General features: G+C 46.1%; 1 protein-coding gene across 1 annotated transcript; it reads left to right on the top strand.

Annotated features, from left to right (window-relative positions):
- The first annotated feature begins 666 nt into the window (after positions 1 to 666).
- Positions 667 to 16,383, top strand: gtf3c2 (general transcription factor IIIC, polypeptide 2, beta). The gene is made up of 20 exons (XM_079290661.1): positions 667 to 817; positions 1,472 to 1,562; positions 2,116 to 2,722; positions 2,865 to 3,004; positions 3,275 to 3,453; positions 3,602 to 3,687; positions 3,887 to 3,964; positions 4,282 to 4,383; positions 4,559 to 4,786; positions 4,879 to 4,990; positions 5,090 to 5,201; positions 10,026 to 10,057; positions 10,174 to 10,303; positions 10,522 to 10,663; positions 11,148 to 11,309; positions 11,702 to 11,780; positions 12,136 to 12,264; positions 12,380 to 12,652; positions 12,916 to 13,023; positions 14,174 to 16,383. The coding sequence occupies exons 2-20, from the start codon at positions 1,538 to 1,540 to the stop codon at positions 14,348 to 14,350; spliced, it is 2,901 nt and encodes a 966-aa protein (XP_079146787.1). The 5' UTR covers positions 667 to 817; positions 1,472 to 1,537; the 3' UTR covers positions 14,351 to 16,383.
- Positions 16,384 to 16,599: the final 216 nt, after the last annotated feature.

Genomic DNA, 16,599 nt, shown 5'->3' with positions numbered 1-16,599 from the left:
AACAGTCACTGGGGGCATGTTTACTTAAATAACATTTTCTAAAACGTTACACCGACTCTATTATTCCAGGGAAAGGTTGCACACACTGATATTGGGAAATCATCTTTCATTGTTTCTGGGAGGCTTTTGGGAGCATTAATAACCTGACCCACTCATAGCCGTCCTTGGAGCAACCTCATGTTTTGCCAAATATATATATTTTTTAAATGCTGATTTGTTTGGAATGGTGATCGTAAAATAAAATGAATCTTGCAAGTGTGGAAGAGACTCTGTACCCAGGAGTTATTTGTGGTTGAGAGAACCAGCAAACACATTGCATATGGATTTTAAAAGGAAAATTGTAATAGTTTCGTATTTAATTGAATTATGACTGTGGCTGTTATTTGCTCAGGATGTTTGTGCGGTGGCCTTTAATGTGTTTTTTATTTTATTTAAATTTTGTAATCCTAATATTTGGTTATTCTGAGGGATGAACTCGCGACTGCTACAGCAGTGCGCCGGTGTCGTTCTGTGTTCTGCCGCTAGGGGCGGTGTGGGTCACCATGCCGGTACAGTAACATGGCGGTCGAAATGCGAGCACAAAACGACTTTCAGCCAAACCGGAATCAGTGGACACGGCGCGTGTGATGTTCATATTTTAGTTACACGTTAACGGCTGGACACGTCCGGTAACGTCCGCGGCTCCCTCGATCCTCCGCGAGATCTTCCGCCGAGGTTGGGATTCGATCCCGAGGAGCCAAACGCAGGCGTCTCGGCTCCGGGTTACGACGCGTTTCAGCCTTCGCCACCGAGGAGTTGAGCCTCTGCTGCACGCAGGGTAAGCTTTTAATGGCCACCAGCGGACGTGTAACCCGAAACGTCCTCCACGTTACCGGCCGATGTGAAGAGGGTTCACGTTACTGAACGCCGGTGCAGGAAGCGCTCACACTCCACTGCCCACTTTAGCACGTTTAGCATTAGCTGTGCGGTGTTAGCTCAATAGCATACTCGCTGCAGGACTGCAAGCCTGCAAACCACTTGAATAACTTGGTACTTGCATGTGTGATATCTGAAACATATGCCGAATTGATGGGTGGTTAACATATGACAAGTATAGTCATATATCTGTCTATCACCGATTCACACTGAAGAATGCGGAATAAAACATAAAACTATCACAAAACCCAATGAGGTTTGGTTCAGTGGTGTCAGATAACGCGATGTTTCCACAGTAAGTGTTTCTAAACTACTTCTCGAGGTGTAAAAACACAATAAAGACCTCTCAGGTCATCATTCACCGTCTTTACAACTGACAACTTTGAGTCAGTCAGTCCAGAAAAAGAGGAAACACTGAAGTGTGATGAAATATTAGTGCATGTGTACAATCACTGTATAACGTCACCGTTCACAACTGCATCTTCATGTGTTTGTTTGAACTACAACTACATCCTCAGATGTTGTTCATAACATGTCTTGATTTGTGTTGTATTAGTGAGAAGACACCTGCTCCATGCACGAGGAGGCTTCTGACTGAACCAGCACCAGAACCACCGGGCCGATGGATCCCATTGACTCTGGACAAGGTGATACAGAGCGTAACATTTACACGCATGAGGTTCCTATCTATTACAAAGGTGTCATGGAGGGAAAACATGAGTCATTTATGATACTGTTGCAGTAGAAACTGGATTTACAGGTTGTTGCCGACTCTGGAGGAGCAGGACGGCCGCTGTGTGGGCGTGAATTCTGAATTAATTCCTCAAAATGAATTCCTTTTCTAATCTTGGAAGCTGCTTTGAGTTGATGCAGCGTTGTGTTCATCTTGTGCAGCATCTATTATTTCATTTTGCTGTTGTATTGTTGTTGTTTTGTGTGTTCGGTGATTAATTCAAGCGCATGCATTCATTTTTGTGCGTCAATGATTCATTTGAGAGCAAAAATGATTCATTCGTTTGCAGAACTTGCTAATTCAGGAGCATGAATTACACGTTTGTGCTCAGTTCACCTTCCATATGTATCTGTAAGAGTAACATTTGGTGAAAGTTGTGCACACTTTCAGTGAAGCTATCGTCTCTGAACTGTGTTTTTGATATATTTTTGTATACCTGTGCAGTAATAACGTCACTGTCCACGCAGGGCAAGAGAAGCCGTCAGCTTTAACACCCAGCTCCAGAGGACGGCAACGGAGGAAAAATACAAAATATTGTGATTATGAAACTGATGATCCGTCTGATGTGCAAAGTGCCCGAGAAAAAACACGAAGAACGAGGTCGGGAGGAGACAGAGGAGCGGCTTCTAAAAGAACTCCGGCAAAGAGTGGCAAAGCTGAGAACGCCGGACAACAGGCCGAAGACGTGGAACCAGAAGCTACCGACGGATCGCCCCGGGAGTCCGATGGGGAACCCTCGGAGGACACCCCTAAAAAGGCGACGAGAGCCAAGAGGACCCCGGCGAAAAGAACTCCCGCCAAGAAAACTCCCGCCAAGAAAACTCCCGCCAAGAAAACTCCCGTCAAGAAAACTCCCGTCAAGAAAACTCGCAACACCGATGGGGAGGGTGGGGTTGTAGACGCGGCGCAGCTGGAAAATGGGACGCCAAAGCCAAAGAGAAAGTATGTGAGGAAGCAGCCTGCGATGGAACCGGTTGCAGAACCCCCGTGTGAGGCGGCTCAAGAGGATCCTCCGATAGAAGCCGAGGAGGAGACCACACCGAGTGGGCGCCACAGGAGAGGTGCTGCTAAAGCGTAAGCTGCGTTCATTCGACCTGCTTACACTCGCAAAGTCAGTTAAACGTAGAGGTACTGCGGCTGCAAGTTCAGACGTTCTCCATGCATCCACATCATCTCAGGGTAATGTAGTTATTCTGTATTTAAAATGTTTCTCCAGGGCATTGAAGTACCTCCACATTTTGGCAAAAGAAGTGCTCAACCATCCCAGTGATGAGTCCGGCTCCCAGCCAGAGTGCGACAGTGAAATCTCCCCCAGACACTCGGTGACGGAGCGGAGGAGCCTCAAAGGAAGCAAAGGTACAGTTCCACCTCTCACCACCAGCTGACTGATGCTGAGCGCCGCCTCGTTCTCCCAATGCACCAGCAACCACTCAGCATCGATAGAGATCACATCGTAGGACGATACGCTCACCGGACAAGTGTGTGTGTGTGTGTGTGTCATGACGTATCGATATATTGCATTCTAAACTCACATGAACCGACAGTCACCCTGCACTAACAGCACTAACAGCAGTGAAGCTCACTACGTACTGACAGGAACACTGAGAATTCTTTTCCTTCGTGCAGGACGTAAAGGCCAAAAGAGGAAACGTTGTGACAGCGATGCTGCCGAAGATGAGGACTTCGTTCCAGGTGTTGAAGAAGAGGATGTTGAGGAGATGGAAGACGAAGGGGAGTCAGAGAACTCAGACTCTGACCCGGGGACCGATGGAAGAAGTCCAGCCTCTTTTCATGTCCACAAGAGTGTTAGTAGAATCTTCTGCTTCGTTCTGATTGGCTGTGATCGCATATCGAGATACGGAGGCTCGGTGTTCTTTAAGACAAACTTTAGATCTCTGCAGAACTGTTACTGAAGAAATAAAACTATAAACTCTTCTCCTTCTCTTCCTGCAGAGAGTCCCGAATGCCAAAACCCCCAACGGGCTCACGACCAACATCATGAAAACGGTTTGGGACGCCATGAAGACGACCAAGAAGTTGTAAGTAGCTTCACTCACGACTGTCGTCTTCTTCTCAAACCACACGCGTAATAATAACGTAATAAACGAACTCAGCCGCCATATTATTCCACAAATTCACTGACTCTCGTGTGCAAAACAACCCAGAAACGTATTATAGTGTGTGTGTGTGTGTGGGTGTGTGTGTGTGTGTGTGTGTGTGTGTGTGTGTGTGTTCCAGCCGGGAGGAGCACTACAGCAGCTGGGTGTTCCCAGAGTGGGTCCCCTCCACCAGTGTCTGGAACCTCGTTCCACCCAGGTAGGTAGTTCACCTCTAACTTGTGTTTGTAATCATTGAGACGATAACGTTTTCTACAGGACAGAGATGTAATGCGATGTTAATGTAGCAGCAAACAACTGTTATCTGCGTGAAGATGAAGAGGAGTGATGTGTAGAATGAGGTCACGCTCCCTCTGTGTGTGTGTTGGCATCAGAGCTTTTGTGTGCTTTGTTGACGCAGACGGGCCGGCCCGTGCGTGCTTTTAGTGCACGTATAGTGCACGTGAGCGTTCCCCACGCTGCTCTACTTTCTGTGCAGTGATGGTTGAAGGTTTGTGTGTCTCATGTGTTCGTCAGCGACGTGGAGAAGTACCTTCCTCAGGAGCTTCAGTCGGCTGCTTTCAGAGTGTCCCGAGAAGGCCTCGGTAAGGAGCAGACGCCTCTGCAGAGACTCAGCAGGTTAGAAGGAGCCACGCTTTGAAATATCATGACAGAAAAACAAATGTAAGTCACATTTACCACTTTACAAGACGAATGTGTGACCGGCTGGAGACGCCTCGGGAAGAGTTTGTTCCACTCGTAATGGCTCCTTCATGATGCATCTGTTTACGGATCTGTTTATGTCTCTGACCAGGTTCACGGCGGTGCCCGCTCACCCGGATCGCTGGGACATGTTGCTGTATGCGGGTGGGCCGGTGTGGGCTATGGAGTGGTGTCCCACACCCGACGGTGCTCCGGCTTCCCAGTACGTCGCTCTGGCCTGCCATCGAGGGATGGACGACCAGCACTGCGTCAACAAGACGCACGGCGGAGCCGCTCTCGTCCAGCTGTGGGAGCTGGGCACGCTGGAGTACGACAGCAGGTAGAGCTGAAGTGGGCGCGCTCGTTCCTTGCTTCGCGTGGCTTCCACCTCCTTTTCGTTTTGAATGAGACGCGTCTCTTCCGTCCCTGCAGGCCGGACTCTCAGCCGGCCTTGGCCTACGGCTTGGCCCAGGGCGAAGGCTTCATCTGGGCTCTGAAGTGGTGTCCTGCAGGAGGCTGGGAGCTCCCCAGCTGTGGCAGAAAGGTGAGGAGGTGTTCCACCAACATGAGAGTAGAATACTGAAGACTAATGTCACAATGTAAATACATTAAAACATTTTAAATCCCCCGCTGCGCCTGAAAGGCTCCGTTCTTGCCCAGACTGGGTCTTCTGGCGGTCGCCACCTCCACCAGTGTGGTCACCATCTACAGCCTGCCCCACCCGGACGCTCTGCACTCCAGCAAGAAGGAAACTGGTAAGACTGGGAATGTCAAGCGGCAGGTTTGTTTTCCTAAAGCAGCAGAAATGACGCACAACCCTGACACCCAGGACATGAAGTGCGTCCTGTGGTCAGTAGAGGGCAGTGGTGTCTTTGATGCAGCCTGGAGTCAGGATGCAGTAAAGCAGAGTCTCAGCGGTGCTTTTCAGATCATGGCAACAGCTGGACTACGGATTCGTTCACATCTCGCTGAACCCCACCCAACGGCTGGTTGTTATTTGTGTTGCACACCTCCATTACTCTGTTTCTTCACACGCACCACGACGAAGAAACTAAGAGACCGAATGAAAAATATAGGTTTTTAAAAAAAAGGACAAATCCATCTGTGTTGTGTTTCTGTATCCGCTCACTGCTGCATCCTTCCATCTCGTCTTAAGAGTCTCACTCAGCGCTCTCATCCATATTCTGACCACGAGTCCAATAATCCAGAGACCACTTATCTAATTTAACCAATTTGAGCAACACGTCGTTTATTTCTAAACGAGTGAAGATTTTGAGGCCGGTGGAATTATAGAGGTAGAAGAAGAAGTCTGTTTACAACCACGTCGATAAATATTCGTAGAAAACACAGCCTCATCTCGACTGATTATCATATTCATTATTAATTCATTATTCTCTATTCATTAATTGTCTGAAAATAGGGAAATATGTCCGTCACAACCTCCTAAAACCCAGGATGACGTCTTCAAATTGCTTCTTTTATCCGACCAAAAGACAACAACCTGAATATATTCAGTTTAGGCTGATATAAAACAGAGAAGAAACATCAAATTCTTACAACAGACGCTTGATCCAAAGAATATTTGGCTTTATTGATGGCAAAATAAGAATGAATTGATGAGCAGTAGGGTTTCAGGCTACAGCCTTTTACACAACCTGATTCATCGGTCTCAGAATCATCCATCGTATCGGACACGGACAGTAACTGGACCGGATCTCGTGTTCAATAAAAGGACAATGGGGGGGGGTCCATCAAACTGTTTAAAGCAGCTTGAACAGTTAACTGCTCCTCTGAAGCACTTGAACACACACACACACACACACACACACATAATGCCCTCCAGGAGTGTGTGAGTATATGCTGACATTAGAGGACCTGGAGCCTCTGGTCCAGCTCACGGAGCTCTGCTGATAGAAGACTGGATGAATGAGATTAATGGCGATCTTATCCGCCACATCCATCAAACACAGGACCACGGTTATGTCTGCACGCGTCTGTGTGTGTGTGTGTGTGTGTGTGTGTGCGTGTGCGCAGGCTAATCTGGTTAAACACTGCACCAGTCTAAGATGGTCGTGTTTCTCGTATAAAACCCACCTCTCACACGTTTCATTGCATCGCAGCGGACACGCCCGCCCCCCCTCCACCCACTAAGCGCTGTGTTCTGCGGCGTATCTTCTCTGGTGCAGCTCGGCGGTTGGCTGATGTCGCTGCTTGTAGAGCGATAGCGACATTCTATTCAGTGAAGAACGACCAGTATGTCTTGCTGAATTTACTTTTTATTGTACATTTAATTATACTCTCACAGTCCTAAACCACCACATATCTCCTCTGAATTAAATTAAGTTAAGTTTGTATTTATTTTTGATCAAACGTGAACATCAGCTCCATTAATTGACTGTTTCACACCGAGGGCAATTTATTTGCATCAATATATTTTTTCACATTTGTTTTTTTGTCATGAATACTCTCACACAGAACGTGAATATTAAGCAAATGTTTTTTTTGGGGGGGGGGGGTTTGTTTTTTGCACCACACTTAAAGCCATCAACCAACCGCGTTGCGCCTATATTTGTAAAACAACATAAATCAAGAGAGAAGTAGAGTAATTTTCTCAAAGACTTCTATACAACCAGAGGAGTCGCCCCCTGGTGGACATGAGAGAGAATGCAGGTTTTAAGAAACTGCTTCACTCGCCTTGATTTATTGTATGACACGTAAAAGAGGGAGTTATAAATGTGCAAAAACACACAGTTTACTTCGATTTAAGGACACCATCATAGGCGCTAATATTAAAATCATACACAGTATATTGGGTAACAACAGACTCTATTACACTTGGCTTGGTTTTGCAATATTGACATAAAAAGCCAAATAGAACCTGACATTTCCAAGCTTTTCTTTTTTTCTTTACCCCGATGCTTCATGGAGTCTGGTTTCCATTTTGTTTTGTAGCCGTGGGTCATTGGCTCCGGCTTCAGTCGAGCTCCTCCATCAGCCCGCTGCTTCCAACCATAGGTCAGCGTTATTGGATAGAACGGTTGCTGAACACACAGACGACTTGATCTAATGCTGAGCTTTCAAACCGAGTCACAGCCGCGATTTCAAGAAGTCTCGAGTCTGATGAAACAAAAGCCTCTAAAATGTTTTATATTTTATTCGATAGATGACATTTGCTGTGTGTTATTGAAAACATCTACACTCCCTCGTGTGGCCCAAAGGTGTACTGCAGATATAAAAGACAACGGTAGAAATTCAGCAAATTGGCGACCCGCTGATCAAGTTAAATATCTTTACATCGACAAGTTGCATCGGCACAAACTTTGGTGCCAACAATAATGTTCCCCAGAGGATGAATCCCAGAGACTTTGGTGATCCTCTGACCTTTCATTTAGCGCCAATACGAAGTGTAAAATATAGAACAAAATACCTTTAAAATGAGTGATTGACCTCAACCAGGCTGTAAGTTAAGTGCTGAATAACAAATGTTAACATGTTAAAGTAGAATTTAATTATGGATAATTCATGAACAAAAAGCAATGTTCAGTCATTATTAAAACCAAAGACTGTATTTATTGTTTTCAGGTAGGGTGTTTATTTCTATAGGCTTTCAACATACGACTCTGCTGTCACGTTTAACTTTGAGCTGCTGACCTGGAGTTTATGTTGCGAGCAAAACAAATTCCTTTTTCATCAACTCAACTTGTCCTTTGAGGGCAGACCGGCCCCAGAGAGGAGGCGGCGGGACGGAGAGGGTGAGGGTGCTTCCAACCAAGTGAACAAAAGACCAGAGCGCTGTGTTCACAGCTTCTTATAGCCTGACACGAGCAGCACCAATTGAATGCAGATTAGCTATCTTACATGAGCACGAGTGGGAATTCAACTGAATGGGTTAAAGGTGAAATTGGCTTGGACGGGGTTAAAGGTGTGTGTGTGTGTGTGTGTGTGTGTGTGTGTGTGTGTGTGTGTGTGTGTGTGTGTGTGTGTGTGTGTGTGTGTGTGTGTGTGTGTGTGTGTGTGTGTGTGTGTGTGTGTGTGTGTGTGTGTGTCCTGGTTTTTCTCCAGCAGTGCTGTTTGCGACAGATAATTATAAATGGCTTTTGTCCGTCCAGTCACCAGAATGAATGAGGAGGAGGCTGTTAAATGCTGCAGAAGAGGAGGAGGAGGAGGAGGGGGGGGGGGGGGGGGGTGAGAAAAAGACAAAAGGGAGAAAGCGAGACTGCGTAGTGAACGCACATAATTTACAGCGCCGCTCTCCGTCAGACAAGGATCTATAATTGAAATGACAAAGAAGATGCATCGCTGAGCCAGTGTTAGGAGCCATGAATCTGAGGTCGAGTAGCTGACACCTCTTGTATCCCGACTCTGTCAATCATCATGGGGGGGGGGGGGCACAGTGAAGCCCAGATGAAGTGCTTTTTATCGTGTGTTGTACTAATATTCACCACGAGAACCAATCTGCTGTCAGGCTTCAGTCGAGGCCTTTGAATGCTGAGCTTACGGTTTAAACTGTTCACTGGTTGAATACCGGACGAGCTTTATGTGACGGTAACGTCAGATGTATTTATGATTATTTATTGACACTTTAACAGAAAAAGTGTCTTCCTCACTTACTGACACAAGTGGTTTGTGTCACAAACACACACGCGTGTAAATGTCCGGTCTAGATCGGCATCCGATCGATCGATCGGTGCATCTTGAAATGTGGAAAGCCGTTTCAGACCTAAGACTCAGCTCGGGGTTGTGAAGTCTGGGTCGACCCGGGTCTGAACCTTGGTCTGGGACGAGGTTAAAGGTCAGGACTTGATTGAGCTCGTCAGACGGTGTAAAAGTGTGAGTGTGTGTTTTCCTAAAGGCTGAGGCGAGTTGATGGAAGGTGCTGAACAGTGAGGACAGCGTATTGATCTGGACTCTGGGAGGAGGAAACTAATGATGGGGAACGGCCTTTTTATTTTTTTAGTGATTGGATTTTCCCTCCTATTAACCACAGCAGTGATCGTCGGGGCAGAAGCACCTCTGAAGTGGTTCTTAACGTCCAGCAGCTCAGAGTCGGCGCGTCGGTCCGTCTGTTGGACCGACTGCTGTAAAACGTGTCACACACACACACACACACACACACACACACACACACACACACACACACACACACACACACAGTGATCAGCCAGCTGTGTGGAGCTTCTACCTCCTTTCTGTTTTTGTTTAATTTATTGATTTTGCACAATTTAAACAATAAAATAAACAAAAATAACAGAGACAATAATATCACAGAGCAGGAAGAGGCAAAAAGCCAGCTGGGCTTATTTGAAGCCTCCACTTATATACTATTAAAACGTCACAATATTACAGAGAACATAAACGGAATATGCATAACAATATAATATACCATAAACAACTTTATTCTGTCATGTTTCATGTGAACAACTGAGTGCAGCGTTATGAGAACCGTCCAGGAGAGACTGTCTAAAGATCATTGTCCCCATGTTGTTGTTATTGTTGTTCTCACTGCATCATATGCTTAGTTCTGTCATCATTACCAATAATCATAAAACATAAAGTGTGGTTCATGTTTCTCTCTGCAGGAAAAGACAGTAAACAGCTGCCGATTTACCAGGTAGGCCTACTCAATATATCTATCTATATATATATAGATATATATATGAAGTATATGACGATATAATATCCAGCGCTGGTGTTTACGTGACGTTTGACGGCTCCTGTGTTCTGCAGGCAGAGGGCGTGTTGACGCTGAAGCTGGGCTCCTTCAAAGCCCCTCGCCATGAGAAGAGTGGACAAGTGCTGTCCATGGATTGGCTGCCGGAGAAACCTCACAATATAATGGCCGTTGGATTCTATGACGGTGTGAATTGATTTTCTTGATTAATTGGTTCAGCGTTTGACGGAACAAACGGATGAAGAGTCTAAACCCCCTCAGGTTCATCTGCCTCTGTATTCGTTTCAGCCACTGTCTTCATGAAGTGTTTTCACACGTTTTGCAGTATTTTTCAGGTTACTTTGCGCCGGTATTTTCTGCCTTTGTTTCGTCTAGTGCGTCACGTTCTCTCTGTCTGTCTCCAGGTGTCGTAGGTCTGTGGGATCTGGCCACAAAGTCGCCGCTGTTGCGGTTGCGAGAGTCTGAGTCCCTCAGCCTGCTGCCCTACCGATGCCTCCTGGCTCACGACAACGCCGTCCGGGCCCTGGCCTTCTGCCCCGCCTCCAGGTCAGACTCCTTAACAGTATGCACACGAGGCATGATCTCATGGTAACTTTGGGTGAATTTAGGAGAAATCTACAAATCTACAAAGTAGTAAAACACTCATATTTTATGATATCAGCTCTTTGGATAGAGCTGCAACCAATAGAAGAAGCACTAACGTATAACGTCCTCAACAATCGTGACGCAGATACAGTTTCGTATTCAAGTTGCATATCTGAAGCTACTTTCCTCTTTGAAGTTCATCTCTGGGACTAATCCATCATGTCCACTTCTCATCATTTGAGTTGATCTTCTGCAAAGGTATTAACCTGAAGTTGAACCAGGTACGTGAATAAGAAGATGAATCCTCCAGAGGACACACATCTGGATCACCGCTCTTTAATTAAACGGTTGAAGGAGATGAAACTACGTCTCTCTCTGTCTCTGTTCTACTTTTCTTTTTTCTTCCACCTGAACAGTTTGTCATCTCTTCCTCTGTCTCTCTCAGATACCTGTTGGTGACCGCAGGAGAAGACCGCTACGTGAAGACGTGGGATCTGAGGAGGCTCTACCATCCAATCACAGTCCAGAAACGCTACCTGACCAACGAGGTCTACTGGCCCCTGAATGCACCCGGAGTCCTGTTGGCCCAGGAGAACGCCTACGCACCGTGAGGCGGCTTCTCTTTGTCCTCTCCGCCGTCACGAGAGATTGCAATTTTTCTTTCTTTCTAAGAACTATCATTGACAGCATGCACAAGCATCTTGTAGGATTTCAAAATGCAGATATTCTGATTATTCCAATAGAAATACCAGTATAAATTCAAGAGGCCACCTCAGCCTTCAATCTCACATAGTCTGCCCTAAAATACTAAAGTTATCCAACGTACGACGTCCATTAATGTCCGTATAAAAGCTGGACACAGGACGTCTGTAACGTGAGATGTCCTGGCTGGTGGGCTTCCCCTTTAAGTGCTCTGGAACAGAGTCAAACTGAGATTTCCATGTTTCTCTTCTTTCCTTTTCTTTGTTTAACTCTGCTGGTTGTATTTTCTTTATTCAGGTACGGTTCACAGGGAGTGCATTACTTTGACCATCAGTTGCGCGCCATCTTCGCAATTCCCCGGACCGCCACTCTGTGGGTGAGCGTGACGCCACCGTCCATCTTTTCAGTCATTGGCTTTCCTTAAAATCAGCCACGGAGCGCACGATAGACCAGCTTCGCTCTTCAGTAACGTCTTTAAATGTGGGCGCGACGCTCACGGGTGTCTTAACGAACACTTTTAAACAAAATGCAGTTGTTAAATGTGTCCGGTACCAGAACATCTTAGCCAGTCGGTCAGTTTGACCCGGACCATAAAAGGACTTTCTGACGTTGGAAAAATGTTTTGTAATTCTGAATAAATCTCTGGAAGGAAACGCCAAATAAACCCGATATTCACAAGGGAAGAAAGCTCTTAATGCAGATGATTGTGTGTTCTTCCCGCTTGGTTGCAGTCCGTATCATACACCGAGTGGTTGAACAGTGTGGTGACGGCGGACAGCCTTGGGGAGGTGATCCTCTCAATCTTACCTCAGATCGGCATCATCCCTCAATACATCAAACGCACGTTGGAGAGACGCTTTGTAAGTTTACCGCTCTTGCTGTTGTACATTGTACGTTACATTGCTGCTAAAACATGCAACAAAGCATTTTCAGAGGAGCTACACGACTGTATTAACGTGCCCCCGGTGTCTTCAGCCCGTCTACCTCACGTCTCTGGTGCCTCACGAGACAACCAAAGACGACGATCAAGAGACGGGAGGAGTCGAGGAAGAGGAGGAGGAGGAGGGAGATGCCGTCGAAGAGCAGGACGGAGGAGAGACCGAAGGACCGGATGCTGGATCCGCAGGAGGGAGCGAGAACAGAAGAGATGGAGGAAGAGGGAGAAAGGATGAACGTCCTCCTCTGGAGAGCCAGACTTACAAAGAGGCCGTGAAGAGAAGCTGGCTCCAGCACACCGACAGCGACATGGTGGGTCGATTCAAACCGCTTCCACTTCCTCCCTCTGGTTCTGACCTCGGGTTGGTAATGTTGAGCAAGGATCCAACCTAAAGAACACAGCCCAGTGCTGCTCACTCTTTTTACAATGAAAGTCGCTCGCAGCGCTCTCTCTGATGTTGCTAAATCTAGCGGGAAAGTCGCCAAGTCGGCACCACTGACAGTCCGTCTTTTCATTCACAATCATCGTTAGTTATTGAAGCACGTGTAACAACATCATATAATCCGACTTCCAGCGGACCTTCGCACGGAGCGAGAAGCGACCTGTGTGGAAACGCATGAAAGACACGGAGCTGAAGACGAAGCTGAACATGGATGAGATGCCCTTAGGTGCACTACACAAGGTATCTACACACACACACACACACACACACACACACACACACGGTCGTTAGACTTGTGCTGCAACACAAGGTTAGAAAGGAGGGAAGTGGAGGAAACACTGTGAGGAAAGGAAAAGCAGGTGAGAGATGTAAGAAGAGCCTCTCTCTCTCTCTCTCTCTCTCTCTCTCTCTCTCTCTCTCTCTCTCTCTCTCTCTCGTCCTCTGATGGGCAGCAATAAAGACAGGCAGAATGTAATGATGTGTAAAATGAGAAAAATGTCACCGTCAGTAGGAGGGAGGGAGGGAGGGGGAGACGAAGAACAGCCATTTGAGGATTTGATGTGTTTAATTTTAAGAGTGCCTCCGTGGTCTCTGGCACGAGATGATGGACGGGCACTTCATGGGAAAAAACGCCGCCGGGTTTGTGGACCGTTTTTCTTTTTGTCTGAAGGGGATAAATGGGTTCTAAAGAGGAAGAGACTGAGTCGGGAAGAGATAGAGGGGGGGGTAAAAGAGGAGGCACAGCGGGAGGAGTTATGGTGATGAAGAGAGGAATAGATGAGTGTCAGTGAAGAAGAGGAAGAAGCTGGCAGTGATATCGACTCGCTGAGAGCTCACAGAGGACGGAAACCACCTGAAAACAAGTTGATTTAACTCTAGAACTCAAGATGAAGGAGATTCGAGCAAAATACAAACGTCACTAGTTACGCTGATGGCACCGTGTTACACCTGTCCTTGTCCTTTTTTTGTGCCATGAATTCCAGATTTGTAGAGTTTCCTTAATTTAAGATTGTTGGGTGGATAAACGGAGCTTAAAGGGACAGTTCACCAGAGTGTTTTGGGGAGAGTTGCCGTGTGATACGATACATTAGGACTGGAACGCCTCTGCTTGTGGTGCTCAAAGCGGCAAAAAGATGCATTTAAAAAAACAATCAACCGAGTTGTTTCTTTCCAGAAATCCCGACCCGGTTACTCAAGAGGATCCACAGACCTTGTTGTGAGCAGTTCCGTGTAGATTAGCTGATTAGTTCATCGCTAACCGACGCTGCTAGCTCTCCTAGCGCGCCATGAATGTTTACGTGAGGCAACCTCTCGACCATGAGCTCGTGCACGCGTCCTCCAAGTTTTAAAGGTTATTTATGATTTCATTTGTTCTTCCTCCTCTCCTCAGGTGCGTTTCAACCCGAACATGAGCTGCCATACCTGGTTGGTGTCCGGGGGCCAGTCGGGGCTGGTCAAAATAAACTGTGCGAGGGCTATGAACAGCTCCCAGGCCAAGAAGATCATCAGTGAGAACCACCAGCAGTTCAATGCATTGTACTCCCCTAAAGACCAGGAGGAGCTATAGCAGGAGTCCAGCTTCACTCCAGAACCAGAAGGTGGATCACAAACACAGTATTTTTAAGAATTATTAAAAGAATGTTCCCACAGCACGTACAGTATACATCTGCTGTTTTTCAACTGGGCCCAATCTCGGTTCAAGTGTCCTAAAGACCAGCGACACCAGTGCTTATAATTCTGCCTGAAAGATGGAGAGCCTCGGGGAAGAGTTTCCACCTCCACAAACCATTCTACTTCCCAACCTAATGTCTCTCAGACGCACCTTTCGTTCCGCTCCAAACCTTTTATCGAAAGCGACGGTTTATTTGCTCCCAAGAAGATTTGCTGAGCTGGCAGGTGAAGTGCCTTGCTGAACGTTCACCTGATGCTCATTGAGTCCACGTCGGGGTTTCGGTTGCTCCGGTTTCTCTCGTTGGGCGTGCAAGTTGCAAACGTGGCGGTGAATCCGTTCTTGACAGCAGTCCAAGGAAACAGAAATTAAAGTATCAGCTGGAATCACTCTCAGGAAAAGTAATAAATACCTGCAGCGTTTTTTAAATTGAAATTAACAACAACAACAACAACGTCGTCGTCGTTCTGCTGACATCTAGTGGTTAAAGTTGTCGACGGTGATGTGGAAGTGTACTTCAGGGTGTGTCAGTGCGCCGTGACATCACCGGGGGGGTGTGGTCAACGGTGCAACAGACTTATTTATTGAAAAGGTGATTTTCCAACAACATGCGTCCTGTTTGTCCCACTTCTCTCAGGGTAATGCAAAGCAGACACGACTGATAATTCTTCTCTGCGTCAAACTTAGATTGTTTCTGTTCTCACAACGGAAGGACCGAGAATCTCGGTAAACATTCACGTTTTTTAATCGGTAAAACATTCCACCGCGGCTTTTTTTAAATTTGTGTCTTCGGTCTTACTCGTAAGAGCGCGCAGCAACGAGGACGGCAGCGTCGTAGTTCAGCTCGGCCGGTCGAGTGTCCGGAGCACAACGATCTCTGTGTTTGCTCGTTTATTTTACCGTTAAAGATACACTTTCCTGATTCTGTCCCCAAAGTCTCCTCCCACTTTACTGTTGATGTTTTAAACTGTGAACTGCGCTGCATTTTTAAAAAAACATCAGCAGCAAGAAAAAATGTATCTTGTAAAGGAATAGTTCACCCAAAACAATACTAATTGTATGAAGTTCCCACCATCACAGACTCTCTACGGTCCAGAGAGGTTCTCTGTTGAACGTTGAGGAGAGCAGACTTTATAAAATATCTGGAAACGTTTCAGAACGGTCCTGTGCAGCATCATCCAAGTGTTGTGTCCTAATTTCACTCAACTTTTGCTGAATAAAGACATTTTCTGGACGAACCTCTCATGAAGGAATTTGTTGTGCAATGGTTCAGCAAAACCTGTTGTGTGTGGATTTGCACGAGCCTACGACTGGATTAAGAAGGTCTTGGATGATGCTGGACAGGGGTCTTCTGTCCTTTGGCCGTTTTATAACCTTTTTATTTGATTGTCTTTCGTTGGACGTCCGTTGAAGTCTGTTTGCACAGATTTTCTCAGAAGCACGATTTACAATTGTCATATTGTTTCTGCGTGAACTGTTCCTTTAAGCCCGTCTTTGCTGCTGTGTTTTTCTAATTGGTCATATTTGTCTTTTGTCATTTTAAGAAGAACTCAGGCTTTTAACTGGGAGGAAATACTTGACTTTCTTTTAGTGTATCTGTGTTTATAAACCACAAATTTATGCATTTCTCTTCATGGTTCTTTTCTCCAGTTGGTGAATTGTTGTTGCTGTTGTTATTCTGGTGTTTCAAAGGTTTTGGTTTGTTCTTTAATTAGAGCAGCTGCTGTATGGTGACATGTTATTGTATCCAGAAGCAGCTGTTTGTTGTTTAGAAGTCGTCTGAAGCACTTTTCCTCTGAGTTTCATTAGAGGTTTGAAAACGTTTTCAGACGGTTTCAGAATGTTGTTCAATAAACGTCACGATAACGTCGTCCGTTATGATAACCGCTCATGAATGACGACATCATCATTAACTTCATAAAAGCATCAAAATGTACAGCGGCTTCTCTTCTGTTGCCATTTTTAAAATGTTACAGATAATAAAAGTGTTTTTGCATTAAAACGAATGTTTGCGCAGATATTAAATGAGGTCCTTGGAAAGAGCAGCTGGTGGCGCTTTCGATCGTAGCGCATGATCTTCATCAGCAGACGGGCTTTCACCACTTGTGTTGAAATATTTAGATTCAAATGTTTTGTCAACTGCTGTT

Source organism: Melanostigma gelatinosum, assembly GCF_949748355.1.
Source record: "Melanostigma gelatinosum genome assembly, chromosome: 19".
Lineage (NCBI taxonomy): Eukaryota > Metazoa > Chordata > Actinopteri > Perciformes > Zoarcidae > Melanostigma > Melanostigma gelatinosum.
Note: the sequence above shows the minus strand (reverse complement) of the source record. Positions and strands in the feature narration are given on the sequence as shown.

Bases quoted from the DNA above. Each gene is read 5' to 3' on its own strand.
- gtf3c2 (XM_079290661.1), top strand. From the start codon at position 1,538: ATGGATCCCATTGACTCTGGACAAG. The intron at 5,202-10,025 runs GTAAGACTGGGA...TTCTCTCTGCAG, and splicing joins CTCCAGCAAGAAGGAAACTG to GAAAAGACAGTAAACAGCTG. The intron at 12,653-12,915 runs GTGGGTCGATTC...TCCGACTTCCAG, and splicing joins AGCACACCGACAGCGACATG to CGGACCTTCGCACGGAGCGA.